The sequence below is a fragment of the Oncorhynchus tshawytscha genome, linkage group LG34 (assembly GCF_018296145.1).
Source record: "Oncorhynchus tshawytscha isolate Ot180627B linkage group LG34, Otsh_v2.0, whole genome shotgun sequence".
Lineage (NCBI taxonomy): Eukaryota > Metazoa > Chordata > Actinopteri > Salmoniformes > Salmonidae > Oncorhynchus > Oncorhynchus tshawytscha.
The window spans coordinates 12,658,804-12,674,264 of NC_056462.1; the positions used below are offsets into that span (position 1 = coordinate 12,658,804).

The 15,461-nt window shown below is 42.1% G+C and overlaps 1 protein-coding gene across 1 annotated transcript in view; it reads right to left on the bottom strand.

Moving 5' to 3' along the window:
* Positions 1-2,443: 2,443 nt before the first annotated feature.
* LOC112232032 (polypeptide N-acetylgalactosaminyltransferase-like 6) overlaps positions 2,444-15,461 on the bottom strand; it is a 306,399-nt gene continuing 293,381 nt past the window's right edge. Inside the window, exons 9-13 of the mRNA XM_042312127.1 lie at positions 13,691-13,798; positions 13,236-13,457; positions 7,061-7,177; positions 4,935-5,084; positions 2,444-3,402 (exon numbers count right to left, since the gene is read on the bottom strand). Coding sequence (XP_042168061.1) covers positions 3,229-3,402; positions 4,935-5,084; positions 7,061-7,177; positions 13,236-13,457; positions 13,691-13,798 — 771 coding nt within the window. The 3' untranslated portion in view covers positions 2,444-3,228. The remainder of the gene's footprint in view (positions 3,403-4,934; positions 5,085-7,060; positions 7,178-13,235; positions 13,458-13,690; positions 13,799-15,461) is intronic.

Sequence of the window (15,461 nt, forward strand, 5' to 3'; positions counted from 1 at the left end):
AAAATGAACATGTAGGTGGATTAAATCATTATGGAGCGCAGACCAAGCTGTAAGTTTGTAACAGTTTGATCCATCATCACACAATTCCATTCAAGTGCGGGCAATAGGCTAGGGTATACTATTGTACACTAGTCTCCCTATTATTATTCTTTCTACACTAATCTTCCAACATTACCTTCATTTCAGAATGAATGAAACCACTGAATGAATGAAACCCTATTTTTCAATGAACCTTTAGTATTCATGAAAACGTCCTTAAACATACAGTACATATTGTGAAACAACTGTTTTGAAATCTATGCACGGGTTCTCAAACGGAGATAAATATGCATATGTTTTGATGGCTATCTTTCATTGATCTCCATTCTGAAAGCATTCTCCATAAGGCTACATTATAATATTGTGCAGATCAAAATCAAATGAAAAGTACACAGCATTTAAAGGACACCCCCAGAGGAAGTTTCCGCCACTAGTTCGATATCATTTCCTGTCCTAGAGATAAACATCAACAAATGGGGCACTGACAACTTTGCCACAGATGGAAACCACTGGACTATCTTTGACTTTGCCATCTATTGTTATCTCCAAAGTTTTGACATTGTCCATAAATTGCGGCTGCGAATCTGCCATATAAATAGTTGAAGAAGATCCGAAAATATTGAACAATGTTTTTCTATATTGAACAAAAATATTAACGCAACATGCAACAATTTCAATGATTTTTCTGAGTTACAGTTCATAGAAGGAAATCCATCAATTGAAATAAATTCATTAGGCACTAATTTATGGATTTCACATGACTGGGTCGCAGCCATGAGTGGTTCTCGGAGGGCATAGCCCCATCCACTTGGGAGCCAGGCCCAGCCAATCAGAATGAGTTTTTACCCCAAAAAGGGCTTTATTACAGACATAAATACCACTCCGCCCAGAAGATCCAGCAGGGCAAGAAGACAGATGTGGAGGTCTTAGGCTGGCATGGTTACAAGTGGTCTGCGGTTGTGAGGCCGGTTGGATGTACTGCCAAATTCTCTAAAACAACGTTGGAGGTAGCTTATGTAGAGAAATTAACATTCAATTCTCTGGCAACAGCTCTGGTGGACAGCCCTGCAGTCAGCATGCCAATTGCACACTCCCTCAAAACTTGAGACATCTGTGGCATTGTGTTGTGTGGAAAAACAGCACATTTCAGAGTGGCCTTTTCTTGTCCCCAGCACAAGGTGCACCTGTGTAATGATCATGCTGTTTAATCAGCTTCTTGATATGTGGTAGAGCAAAGCCAAGTCAGACGGTACGCATGGTTCTCACAGGGGAAGTGAAATGATAGGCTACAAGTAACTTTAAATTCCTTGAATAAACATTTTGCGGGTGCCTTTTCATAATCTGGATAGACACGTTTCTAGCTAATGTTACACCAATCAAAGCAGTAGAGCATGTAGTGAAGCAAAACTTTAGTGGACAAAATCATTTATCTTGGGGCGACGGGGGGAGTGGGTTTGTAAAACGCTATCATATGACGCAATTATACCATTTATAATATACTGTATATATTTTAATACAGACCAGATTTTTTTTTTTTAATCGGTGAAAATGTACAAATTATCCAATGGATTATGATAATTTTCTAGTAAGAAAATGAGGTGCAAAAAAACATTTAATTTGCTCCTACTTTAATTTGCTCCATGGCTCAGGCGGCCAAGTGGAACAAAGGCTGTCATCTCAGTTGCGAAGAGGAATAACATTGCAGCTGTTTCTGATTAATAAACAATGCCATGCTGGTGGGTGGTAACATACAAATAAAACCCAGCGCTGAAACAAAACGTAGGCTGAAAATAATCTGTATGTCATATCATAAGAAAAAACTGCATTCACATGGATTTGCACAAAGTGGGCAGTTTGGATGTGTCACTTCTAGCCCAAATATATCATACTTTGACTAAAACGATGACTTAATGAATTAAATCGTTGGGCAACACCATGGATAAGCTCTGGCCATCATCTTTCAGCTTGAAAAAGTGGATTTCTACTGGTGTGGGCGAATCAAGGGATTGATTAAGATGAACAAACAGGACAACTCCCTGATCAAATTGGTAGGCCACCCAGTGGGTGTGTTTTCTGGAACTTTATCAAAATCTATACATTGTGCACAAGGGAGCCACACCCGCAAACATTGTTACGCACGTGTATAGGGTAAGTCTGAATAACACATACTAAGAAGTGCCTAAATCGAAATGTGTAAAAAAAGCATACATTTCCTAAGGCTGAATCGTCCCATTAGTGCACATGTAGACGAGTTACGAAAACTCTTCAAAAGAGGGCACACAATCATCACTTTTGAATGAGCACCCACATGCACATAATCATAAGTCCATGGGCATCTTCTTTGGCTGCTATCTACATGTAATATCATTGTGAGATGTGTCATCATATAAATGCTCACACGCCATACAATTGCAATATTTAATGTACTTTTTTCAAATTTTATTCATGTTTACTACATCATTTTCATTGGCTGAACTTCACAACTTCAAATCGTACAATCACGGGGACCAGAAATCTGAAAAACCCATTCAAGTATACACTTAATAAATTATTGTTCTTAAAAAAAAGACAAAATAAATTAATACAAAATAAATACTAATTAAATAATCATGGAAAATAAATAGCCTTACAAAAATGAGCAAATAATGTCATGAACCTCCGATATAGTACAAATCCACCATGCGATCTTGAGAGAGTGACAGTTGGAACATTCCTTTTTCAACCTGAAACAAACAAATACAGTCTACTAGACCTGCTGTGTTTGACCTTTGACCCATAGAGGACCTAGAGGACAGTGTTCTGGAGGTTTCTGTGTCCTCGACCAGCAAGGTGCCCCTATGTGGCGGCTTAGCTTGGGTCTAGTCTAGTCTAGTTAGTTCTCTGAGAATAGGCGACCTTGAACGTCCCATCAGCCCATTGGGCAGAACCAGGCAGAATCCCAGAATCTCTTTCAGCCAGGAAGGAGTCTTTATCCTCCATTTTGGATCTGATCCCATCGGGCAGAGGATCCGCAGACAGAACAGAAACATAGCCCCAGCCCCCCCACCCCCTTCTCTTCCACTTTATAGCCCCCACGTTGATGAGCTGGGGGGTCTGGGAGACAGGACCGCTAGCTAACTGGCTGGCCACTTGCTGCTACAATGCACACGTTTGTTTAGTTTTTTTGTCGTGGGGGTTGGCGCCTGGTTCCTAGGAGCTGGCAGCCGCAGCGCTGTTGAATTTGTCCAGGACGGTGGCGTTGACTCTCTGGAACAGCCACTGCTGCGTCTCCGACCCAGGGTCGCATTTATTCATGAAAATCCTCTTATCACCGGGACTGCAGTCCATGCAACCGCTGCTCACCAGGTGGTACAGCAATTTATCCTGTATGTGTTGGCCCAGAGAGCGAGAGAGAGCGTGCGAGAGAGACACAGAGCGCGAAAGAAAAAGCATGAGGTAGAGGTAGAGAGAGTATATATATATATATATATATATATATATATATATATATATATATATATATAGAGAGAGAGAGAGAGAGAGAGAGAGAGAGAGCAGGAGGCACAGAGAGAAGAGAGGGAGGAAAAGAAGGACTGAGATAAATTATTCAAATAAAGTAGAGACAGGTAAGCCTGTCTCTGGCAGGCAGGCTGCTGTTTAATCCTGCTCTCTCATCTCCCACTCCCTTCAAACAGATTACAGACAGGGAGCTGAGCATCTGACTGCAACAAGGTATTTCCTACCTCCGTTGGGGGAGGAGTGAGGGGTCTGAATTTGGGAGGTAAACTAGGCTGAGAAATATGAGTTCAACACACAAGAGTTTTTAAACCCAGAGTTCCAACGGACCAGTACATTACTTTTCTGAATGTTTATTCTTTGGGTTCATCCTCCCTTGTGTGACAGAAAGGGAAAAGTAACAAACTCAGCTGCAAAAGAAAGAGGAATTGAAGGAAGTACGAATCGTTGACTGACAACACAAATTAAAAATACGTCCCTGGCTTCCAATAAAAGATTATATATGGTGATCGCAAACTATTAAATATAGCCAGTGATGGATTCAAACTGAAAAAGGATTCTGTGGGGAGGGATAAAGTTGTAGAGAAAGATGAGGAGGTGGAGAACGCCTCAGAGGTACTTGGCAGTCATTTTGTTCTGGTATCATGCATCCGCCTTCCTGATTTTACCGTGTTCACACAGCCTCAAGCCCACCTCAGCCCTTTAATAAGCAGCTATTGCATCTGTGTAGCCTGAGCTCAAGACCTGACTGTGTTGTCTTGCCACAGTAATGGAGGTGGCAAACAGATCTGGGACTCACGCTAGCATCTGTGCACCTCGAGTCATTCTAGGCAGAACCATAAGAGAGATGGGACTGTAATGACATTCTGATTTTGCGCTGGGTAAACATGAATCTCTCCTCCCTAAATGATGTGGAGGAAATAGGAGTGGTGCGATGATAAAATAAGTCCCCTATTACTTTCCTCGACCTGGAACGCAGCAGAAAAAACACGGTGTACATCTTTTCTATTCTACTTTGATATTGTGTTGTGACTGAATACATCAGGCCTACTTTCCTTTACTACAGTGTTTACGTGGCTACGTATGGACATTTCCCTGGTGTGTAGGACTGCTATCAACGCAATTGAGTTAGATGGCCTTGCTGTGGCAGTGGAATAACCACACAACTTATGTGTTTTAGCTACCGTCCTGTGGCTGTGGTGGTAAGCTGAACGATGAGGTGTTTGATGTGGTGTTGTAACAGTAATCATACGGTATGTAAGTTACCAGGCTTTCTGTTGACGATTGATTATTTATTGATAATTTACGTTCCACATGGGATTTAAAGCCAAAACAGAAGTAAAGTAAGTGCCATACAGATACAATATAATCGTGTTCTATTTAATTCTGTTTAAAGTTACCTTCCTATAGCTCCAGTGCTGGTTGCCCTTCATGCCGTGGCAGTCGTACAGTGTGACAGGGGAACTCTGGGAGATGGAGTCAAAGCAGAACTTCCTGGTGTGGAGAGGATCCCCTGGCCTGATGTCCTCTCTCCAGCCAAATGTAAATATCTGAATACAAACAAGTACACAGGCACAACATGGTATCCAAGTTCCGTTATGAGATTCACAGTATGACTACCCCATGTCATTTTAGAGGCAGATGAACATGAGGACAAGAATGCGGTGATGATCTGTTCAGATTTAACAGTAAACAGACGGAAAATTAGTTGCATATGAAGCAATTGCCGGCCACAGTACCCGAAACTTGTTTTGTATTAAAGGAAAATGCCAGCCAAAAATGATCTTTTGGTATTTGTTTCATTAGTCCATTGTTGATATACTACTAATATGTTTTTCATGTCAGCAATCAAGTTTTCAACATATATAACTTTCAAAATACATAAATAATGCCAGTATGATGCAAAATGATAATAAGTGCATCATACCAGCTGTATTGCTGTATTCTGAAAGTTGTATATCTTGATTGCTGAAAGGCAAAAACATTTTGGGACGATATCATGGGTGGAATTTTCCTTTTAGTGTAGTTCTGTGTATTTCGTATGTTATGGTTCTTTTGCGAGACTAAGTTTTGTGATGGCTGTTTTGCAGACAGCACATATTACAACTAATCCTTAATCAAACGATTGAAATGATCATCTTTAATCAAAGGATTTGCAGAGTACCTTCCCAAAAAGGTATTTCTTGCAAGGGGCAATATGCAGTTCAAATAATAACATTTGCAAGTTATATTCCTTAAGTATCAATGGGTACATACAGTATAATTCATTTAAAAGTCACAAAATGGTTGTAGCAATTGCAGATTGCTGCTTTAATGGGGCTCCCTAATGGGGCTCCCTGCCTAAATAAAGGTTAAATAAATAAAACATACTCATGGAGGCGTCATTCATTCCTGACTATTACTGACTGACTGACTGATTAACAGGCCGGACTCATGGAGGGGTCACTCCTGACTGCTACTGACTGACTGACTGATTAACAGGCCAGACTCATGGAGGGGTCACTCCTGACTGATACTGACTGACTGACTGACTGATTAACAGGTCAGACTCATGGAAGGGCCATTCCTGACTAATACTGACTGACTGACTGACTGATTAACAGGCCGGTGAGGTGCTATAGTATAGACCACAGCCCCGCTATACAGTATAATATAGTATAGACGACACTGTACCATACAGGTATAGTATAGACGACAGCCTACTATACAGTATAATATGGTATAGACTACACCATACTATACAGTATAGACTACACCTTACTATACAGTATTATATGGTATAGTCTACTCCCTACTATATAGTATAATATAGTATATACTACACCCTGCTATTAAGTATAATATAGTATAGACAACACTGTACCATACAGTATAGTATAGAATACACCCTACTATACAGTATAATATAGTATAGACTACACCCTACTATACAGTATAATATAGTACAGACTACATCATACTATACAGTATAGACTACACCTTACTATACAGTATTATATGGTATAGTCTACTCCCTACTATACAGTATAATATAGTTTAAACTACACCCTGCTATTAAGTATAATATAGTATAGACAACACTGTACCATACAGTATAGTATAGACTACACCCTACTATACAGTATAAAATAGTATAGAATAAACCCTACTATACAGTATAATATAATAGACTATACCCTACTATACAGTATAATATATTATAGAACACACCCTACTATACAGTATAATATAGTATAGACTACACCTACACCCTATTATACAGTATATTATAGTGTAGACTACACCCTACTATACAGTATAATATAGTATAGAATACACCCTACTGTACAGTATAGATTATACCCTACTATACAGTATAATATAGTATAGACTACACCTACACCCTATTATACAGTATATTATAGTGTAGACTACACCCTACTATACAGTATAATATAGCATAGAATACACCCTAATATACAGTATAATGTAGTAGAGACGGACACCTACATCCTACTATACAGTACACGGCTCCGGTTGTACCTACCTGTTCGTGTGCCCAGGTGCGTTCAGCCCCCTCCTTCAGACAGGCGTCCAGTCTCAGCTCTGTCCCTGTGGGGCCGTGCTTGGAGTCTATACACAGACCTGATGCAGCGTTACGAATCTACAAGGACACAAAGAGAGAAAGGGCTCAGTTAAAACCAAACACACACACACACACACACACACACACACAAACACGCAATATACATCTATAGATGTAGAGACCACAGGATGAGATACTCCGTCTTCTCTCTAATGCTCAAAGCTCTGATCAATGGACTCCAGTGTAGAGTGGAATCCATGGCAACCTTCCAAACACACTGTACACAGTAACTTAGTACAAGCAGCCAACTATTTATACACAGTATGTGGTTTTAAGTAACAGCGTATGATCTGACATGGTATCAAAGCTCTCACAGTTTGCTGACACGATCTACTCTCACCAGTGACTGTAAGAGATAAGCTAATTAGTTCCTGGAGCATCTTCCTCCCTCTAAACCAGAGTTAATAGGCGCCCCCCTACTGTGAAAACTTTAAAAGTTTCAGAGTTACTTGGCTCTCAAACACATTTGGTTGACTGTGTCATTTGCCTAATTCTCTTTATAGCATTCAGGTGAGCTTGGCTCGTGTCACAGTATGGCTCAATAATGCATGAATCCAGTAGCACTGCATCTAAAGTAGTCTGGTCTCTGTCTGTCTCTGTGGTCCTCACTAACACATTCAGAGGAGAGAGAAAGGCGAGGGCAGAGGAGAGGAGAGAGGACAAAGGAGGAGAGAGGGGAAGAGTGAGTTAGAGTGTGTGAGAGATAGACAGAGAGAGAGCGAGAGGAATGGTTGGAGAGAGGAGGTCCTACAGGGTCAGAGTGAGACACTGTATTTGACAGGAAGGAGACCAGGGATGGAATACTCAGAGGTGTTTTGCACAGGGTGACTCTCTTATAAAAGTTGTTACCCCTGCTCGCCCCTAGATGGGGCCAAAGACATTAACTAGGGCTGTAGCAAACAATGGTGATTGTTTGACTGTTAGTGTGGAGAATGTCTGACAACAATGCTATCCTCAATGTTGTGCATGTTTTTCTAATAACAGAGTACAGATTATGGCTTTTATTTTGGTCAGGATAACCTATGTTTCTTTTGTGGAGTTGAGATAAAAACTTGTGAGCTGTGAAAAATGGAGCAACAAAAACGAAACTAACGGAATGACAGATAAATTCTCTACAAAATGGCGACACATTTCTTGCCTCAGTGCTTTCTGCCTCTTTGGTTGCTCCTGCATCTAAACTAGAGAGGCCCTCCCCTTTTCCCATCACGAAGGAGTGAAATATTCAAGACAAGTGAAAAACAACAGAAACATCCATTAGCTACAGGTCAGAAGTGACCAATTTTCTACAGGCAGCCCCATCTCTGGAAGGTCACATCGTCACCCACACATAGTTCTACTCTGAGATAAGATGACTTGTATTCTGTAGGATGCAGCCAATGAGAAAAGACAGGGAAACACGGTTTTCCTGACATAGACCTAATTCAATCGGACACTATTCCAAAAGGATGATACATACCAATAATAGAAATCTTTGTTGCAAAGTTCTACAGTATTTTACATGGCAATCATTAATACGAGTTTAGTCCTTTAAATGCTGAAAACAAACGTGGCACTTATGTGCCTATCAGGCACCCGTGGAGCAGCATTATTGTGTAATGAAGCAAAAAGTTTTGCCAGATGTGCAGTTGGAAATGCAAAATAATACCCACCTGCATTGCAATTCAGAAACTTCAAATAATCAAAACTCCCTCAGCCTGCCGCCCGCATCGGCAAAGTGCATTTAACCACAGGGTCATTAGGAGTAAACTGCTGATCGCTCTGAAAGACCAATAATGGTGTGCGAATTGTACTGCATAATGGGCCTTCACTCTCCACTTTTCCCAAGCCTCATCTGTCTGAAATGGGCCCAGGAGTAAAACACAGTGCTTATCCCTGATGCCATGCCTATCAACATGCCAGCGCTGATCTAGAGACACAGTTAGAGCCGAATCAAAAGGCCTGATGATTGCATCACTTGAAGTGATTTAGACCTATTGAAGGAGCCGTGGTGTGGAGTTGTGGGGAGGGAGGAAGATTGGATGGTGGGTAGGGGGTCAGATCGACAGCCCCCTATTTACCCAGTCTGCACAGCTCCAAGGCCGAGGTGTCGAGATGGCTGACCCCCTGATCGTCATCTTCCAGAGATGTAGAGGAAGTTTAATCTGAGCTCTCTCTCCTCTATGTCTGTCTCACAATCTCACTCTCTCTTTGTCCCTCTGATCTTATCCCTTTCTCTTTCTCTCTCTCTCTGTCGGTCTACCCCCTCTCTTCTCTCTCCCTCTCCTCCCTATTCAATCTGGGCTTGAATACCCAATGAGAGATCTTTATAGTTCCATAGATCAGGTGTGGTGACAGCGGAGGGACAGGCGGGGTGACAGGCAGGGTGAGAGCCAGGGAAGAGATGGCACATGAAGCTGTCAGCCTGACGATAAAATTACTACCATCCTCACCCGGGGGAGGGAAGAGGAGATATTTACCTACTGTACAAACATTTTCTCATCAAGAGATACACCGCTTCACTTCTTATTTACTATCCATTTTCACCTCTGGCTAAAGGGAAGGGGTGGTTAATCAGCGGGGATGGGAATAAGCTGGGACTTGTGTTGTGTTGTATGTGTTTGTACAATTTGTGCTAATGTCCTTGTAGACGTGAACAGCGGAGATTGGGAAAGGTGGGTCACTGCAGAGACGGCCTTCCATTCTACCTATTATCATTAGTACCCTGACCCAGGGGCCAGGACGTCAGAAAAACATAGAAAGTGAGATTTTCTAAAAGAAGGCAGAGCAAGGAATCCAATTATAGGTAATGCAAAATTAATTTCATTTTTCATATTAACGTACAACGTGTTCGCCGCGAGGTTTCTGAAATGTTTCAGTGGCTTGAGAGGAGGATGTGGTTTCCTTCCGGCATATTGGATGAATTTATTAGTGAATGATGTATCCCAGGTCCATCTAACCATCTATCAGTGATGATTAAAACTACTCCTGCACCCAACATCCCTATAGAAAAAAACTGGTTGGGAAACAATCTCCATAAATACCTGATTCTTAGCCTGGAATCCCCACTATTTTCAGTTGAAGTCGGAAGTTTACATACACTTAGGTTGGAGTCATTAAATCTTGTTTTTCAACTACTACACAAATTTCTTGTTAACAAACTATAGTTTTGGCAAGTCGGTTAGGACATCTACTTTGTGCATGACACAAGTAATTTTTCCAACAATTGTTTACAGACAGATTATTTCACTTATAATTCACTGTTTCACATTTCCAGTGGGTCAGAAGTTTACATACACTAAGTTGACTGTGCCTTTAAACAGCTTGGAAAATTCCAGAAAATGATGTCCTGGCTTTAGAAGCTTCTGATAGGCTAATTGACATCATTTGAGTGAATTGGAGGTGTACCTGTGGATGTATTTCAAGGCCTTACCTTCAAACTCAGTGCCTCTTTGCTTGACATCATACCGCTCAGGAAGGAGAAGCGTTCTGTCTCCTAGAGACGAACATACTTTGGTCCGAAAATGCAAATCAATCCCAGAACAACAGCAAAGGACCCTGTGAAGATGCTGGAGGAAACAGGTACAAAAGTATATATGCCCACAATAAAATGAGTCCTATATCGATATAACCTGAAAGGCCGCTCAGAAAGGAAGAAGCCACTGATCCAAAACTGCCATAAAAAAAGCCAAACTACAGTTTGCAACTGCACATGGGGACAAAGATTGTACCTTTTGGAGAAATGTACTCTGGTCTGGTCTGACAAAAATAGAACTGTTTGGCCATAATGACCATTGTTATGTTTGGAGGAAAAAGGGGGAGGCTTGCAAGCCAAAGAACATCATCCCAACCGTGAAGCACGGGGGTGGCAGCATCATGTTGTGGGGGTGCTTTGCTGCAGGAGGGACTGGTGCACTTCACAAAATAGATGGCTTCATGAGGATGGAAAATTATGTTGATATATTGAAGCAACATCTCAAGACATCAGTCAGGAAGTTAAAGCTTGGTCGCAAATGGGTCTTCCAAATGGACAATGACCCCAAGCATACTTCCAAAGTTGTGGCAAAATGGCTTGATGACAACAAAGTCAAGCTATTGGAGTGGCCATCACAAAGACCTGACCTCAATCCCAAAGAAAAATTGTCGGCAGAACTGAAAAAGCGTGTGCGAGCAAGGAGGCCTACAAATCTGACTCAGTTACACCAGCTCTGTCAGGAGAAATCTGCCAAAATTCACCCAACTTATTGTGGGAAGCTTGTGGAAGGCTACCCGAAACGTTTGACCCAAGTTAAACAATTTAAAGGCAATGCTACCAAATACTAAATGAGTGTATGTAAACTTCTGACCCACTGGGAATGTAATGAAAGGAATAAAAGCTGAAATAAATAATTCTCTCTACTATAATTCTGACATTTCACATTCTTAAAATAAAGTGGTGATCCTAAATGACCTAAGACAGGGAATTTTTATTGAGATTAAATGTCAGGAATTGTGAAAAAACGGGAGTTTAAATGTATTTGGCTAACGTGTATGTAAACTTCCGACTTCAACTGTAAATGGTGAACGGAGCATACGAGTGTGGATTCCAGGCAACCTGATTCCAGCTCCTGCATTTATGGGTATGATTGCCTGAGGCTAGATCCCATCCTCACAGAGCGCAGATCGAGTGAGATTGTGTGTGTGTGCCAGAGAACAGAGTGAGATTGTGTGTGTGTGCCAGAGAACAGATAGAGTGAGATTGTGTGTGTGTGCCAGAGAACAGATCGAGTGAGATTGTGTCTGTGTGCCAGAGAACAGAGTGAGATTGTGTGTGTGTGCCAGAGAACAGATAGATTGTGAGATTGTGTGTGTGTGCCAGAGAACAGATCCAGAGAACAGAGTGAGATTGTGTCTGTGTGCCAGATTGTGTGTGTGTGCCAGAGAACAGATAGAGAACAGAGTGAGATTGTGTGTGTGTGCCAGAGAACAGAGAGTGAGATTGTGTCTGTGTGCCAGAGAACAGATAGAGTGAGATTGTGTGTGTGTGCCAGAGAACAGATCGAGTGAGATTGTGTGTGTGTGCCAGAGAACAGATGTGTGCCAGAGAACAGATAGATTGAGTGAGATTGTGTCTGTGTGCCAGAGAACAGAGTGAGATTGTGTCTGTGTGCCAGAGAACAGAGTGAGATTGTGTCTGTGTGCCAGAGAACAGAGAGTGAGATTGTGTGTGTGTGCCAGAGAACAGATAGAGTGAGATAGTAATAAAATGCCAAGGCCATCTCCAGCCCCATCCCTTCACAGGTAACACAGAGAGGCATTATATATACCTCAGAATACGATGCAGCAAACTGCATGTCATGTTTATGGACAATGTAAAGTAAAGCCTGCTACTTATGGTTTCTGGGGGTAGTGAAGCAGACAGTCCAGCTGTGTCCATTTTGTGACACTGTCTACTCTAAAACATTTCATTAGCAGGCTGCTGGCTGCTTGTCCCATATGAGAAACGCATTACGTTTCAGCGAGCACCAGACATTCATAAATCAATGAACATGGAAGAGTCCCAAATGTCCCCCTATTCCCTATATAGTGCACTATTTTGAGCCATGATCAAAAGCAATGCACTATAAAGGGAATAGGGTGCCATTTGGGATATAGCTCTGGTAGAATAATAGCCTTCCGTGACACACCTGTGGAGGCATTCAGGGACTGTCTCTTAGCTGATGTATTGGTGTCTGGAAATAGATTCATTCATTACAATACCAGCTAAAAATACGCAAGAAACCAAATCAGCCTGTGGATACTGCTCAGACTTAGCTGTTATTGGTGACATGTAAGACAGTGGGTTTATGTAGGCCTAAGTATTGTGAGAAGTCCTATTATTTGTATCAATGCCTCAGTAAGTGACCTCGAAAACATGACCTGATGTTTCATTTTGGATTCTAAGGTAATCACATATGGTTTTATATGCCTTTGTAGGCTTTTCTGTTCGTGTGTGTGTACCGGCTCCTTCGAGTGTGTCAATTAGTTATGTAGCTGCGTTAGCTCTGTCCGTGTGCGTACGCGCTTTTGTATGTGTGTGTGAATGTGTGTGGTGGTTCTGTGTGTATTCCTAACTTCCTACCTCTCCCCAGGCGGCAGGCAGCGGCTCCACAGCGGGGTAGTACTTGGCCAGGTCCCAGGCCACAGCGTTCATGTACCATTTGAAGTCTTTACACTTGAGGTGTCTTCTCAGCTCCTTCTGGGCTGTCAGGTCCCCGGTGGACAGGTGGCGGTACTCTGGACGACGCTGGTAGATGAACTCTGTGTACTCATCCATCCATGTCTCAGCCACCCTCTTCAGGTTCTGAGATAAGGGAGAGAGAGAGATGGGGTAAGGAGATGGACTGTCTGTGTGTTTAGCTTATCACAGCACAGGTCACAGTGCGCTGAGTTAGTCAGACCTCATCTTAAATCAGACAGATGTCTGGACCTACATCCTCAGTTTAACTATCAGCCATGTGCAACCAGTCAAAATGGCTGCATGTTAGCCATAACCAGTTGATGGAAGCAGTGTATTGACTGGTCAGTCTAACTTACTCTGGCTAGGCTTGTTCCAGATGGCACTTTGTAGGGGACGTATTTCCTGTAGATATGTCCTACTCGGGAGCATGGTACGTCGTACATACTGCCCCCACACATCCATACCTGAATGGAGATGGAACACAAACAATACCTCAGTACATTACTTCAAAAGCTTCCTGTCAGCCTGCTAGCTATGTGTTCTTAGCAAGGCCGCAAAACCTTTGTAACTTAACCAACCATGTTTTATAAGTAGGGTTGCAACATTTCAGGAACACTTAATACATTTTCTGGTTTTCCAGAATACCTGGTTGGATGATTCTGGATTTCCTGCTTATTCCCTCCTGATTCTGGGATTTCGGGAGAAATCAGAACATTTATTGAATGTTCCCGGAATTTTGCAACCCTAGTTGTAAGCATTGAAGTAAAGAAAGGAAAGAAAAAAGCACATTTCGTTTTTCCTATTGTTCCAGAAAGGAATCTTTCAATTTTAAAGCCCTGTGTTATTGTGGACTGAGTTCAGAGTGAGGATATTGTTGTTGAAATGGTTGTTTAGATGGGTTTGTGTTCTGTTTGTTGCAAGACCCTAACAGACAACCTATTGTCCTGTCCCTCTGTCCACACTTGAAGTGGATTCCCACTTTGTCTGCTTGGCAGGGCCACATTATAAGCCTCTTTGAGCGGAGGGACTGAAAGGAATCCTATTTCCCGAGCACTTCGCTCAATACCCCTCTTTTCCTGCATCAAAGGAAGAGCTAGAAAGAAGAGGAAGGAAGAGGGCAGGTGTCAGTAGTGCAACTCTGAACCCCTTCAGTCTGCTATCCTCTCCCTTACTGTCTCCCTTGCTCTCTCTTCCTCCCTATGCCTCTCTTTATCTCTTCATGTCCCGCCATTCTTTCTCTTTCCTCTCCCCTCTTTCCCTCCCTCTCTCACCCCTCCTTCTTTCAAACTTGGCAGCTTGATTAGAATTAAAGTGGTCATGCTGACTGTTTGGAAAGGATGCTGGGACATTTCACCTCTCCTCCGCTTCTCCTCCTCTCTCCCGCGGTGTGTGTGAGCGCTCCACCTCTCTCCCTGCTCTGCCATATCAAAACGAGGCAGGGTGCTTTCCTGTGGAGCCTCAGGTTAATGGTCAAGCTGGCTTTACAGGCTCCATTGACATGTGGAGAGATTCCTCCAGTCTTCAGAAAATGGCCTCCTCAGAGGACAAGTGTAGATGTTCATTAACCTCTCATATCAGCAGAAATACGAGGGGTTTATGAATGACTCCCATGCGTAACAATTTGTTTTAGCGAGGTAAAATTTGAGATAAAATTCCCAGAGATGCTTTGATGATATCTGTTCAATGTGAGAAACAACCAGTGTCAATAGATTCTCAGTCTAACAGCTATCATATGGAGGCTAACTGTCAGACATCCATACTCCGTGACAGTAGAGGAGAGTGGGGTCAGTTGAGCCACCCTTGTTTCTAGGAAACCATACACATAATGTATAATTTGACCAAATATTTAGGAAGAGGTCATCATTTCATGGAGTCTATGAAGGAAGAAACCACATGGAAAAAGTGGTAAGCAAGTTAGGTCTAAAAAGTCAAAATCATTTATTGTGTTAGAGGTTTCATGATGCTTCTAAACCAAAGTAGATCATCTTAAGAGTGTTCTATACATCAGTTTGGGTCTCTATAAGCTTCAATGTGACGTCCTAAACCTAGCATGAAAGTGCATCCTTGTAGCTGTGTGGGGTAATAAAGTCAAAATGTTTGTCTTGGATTAAGTTGAGCCAATGGCAA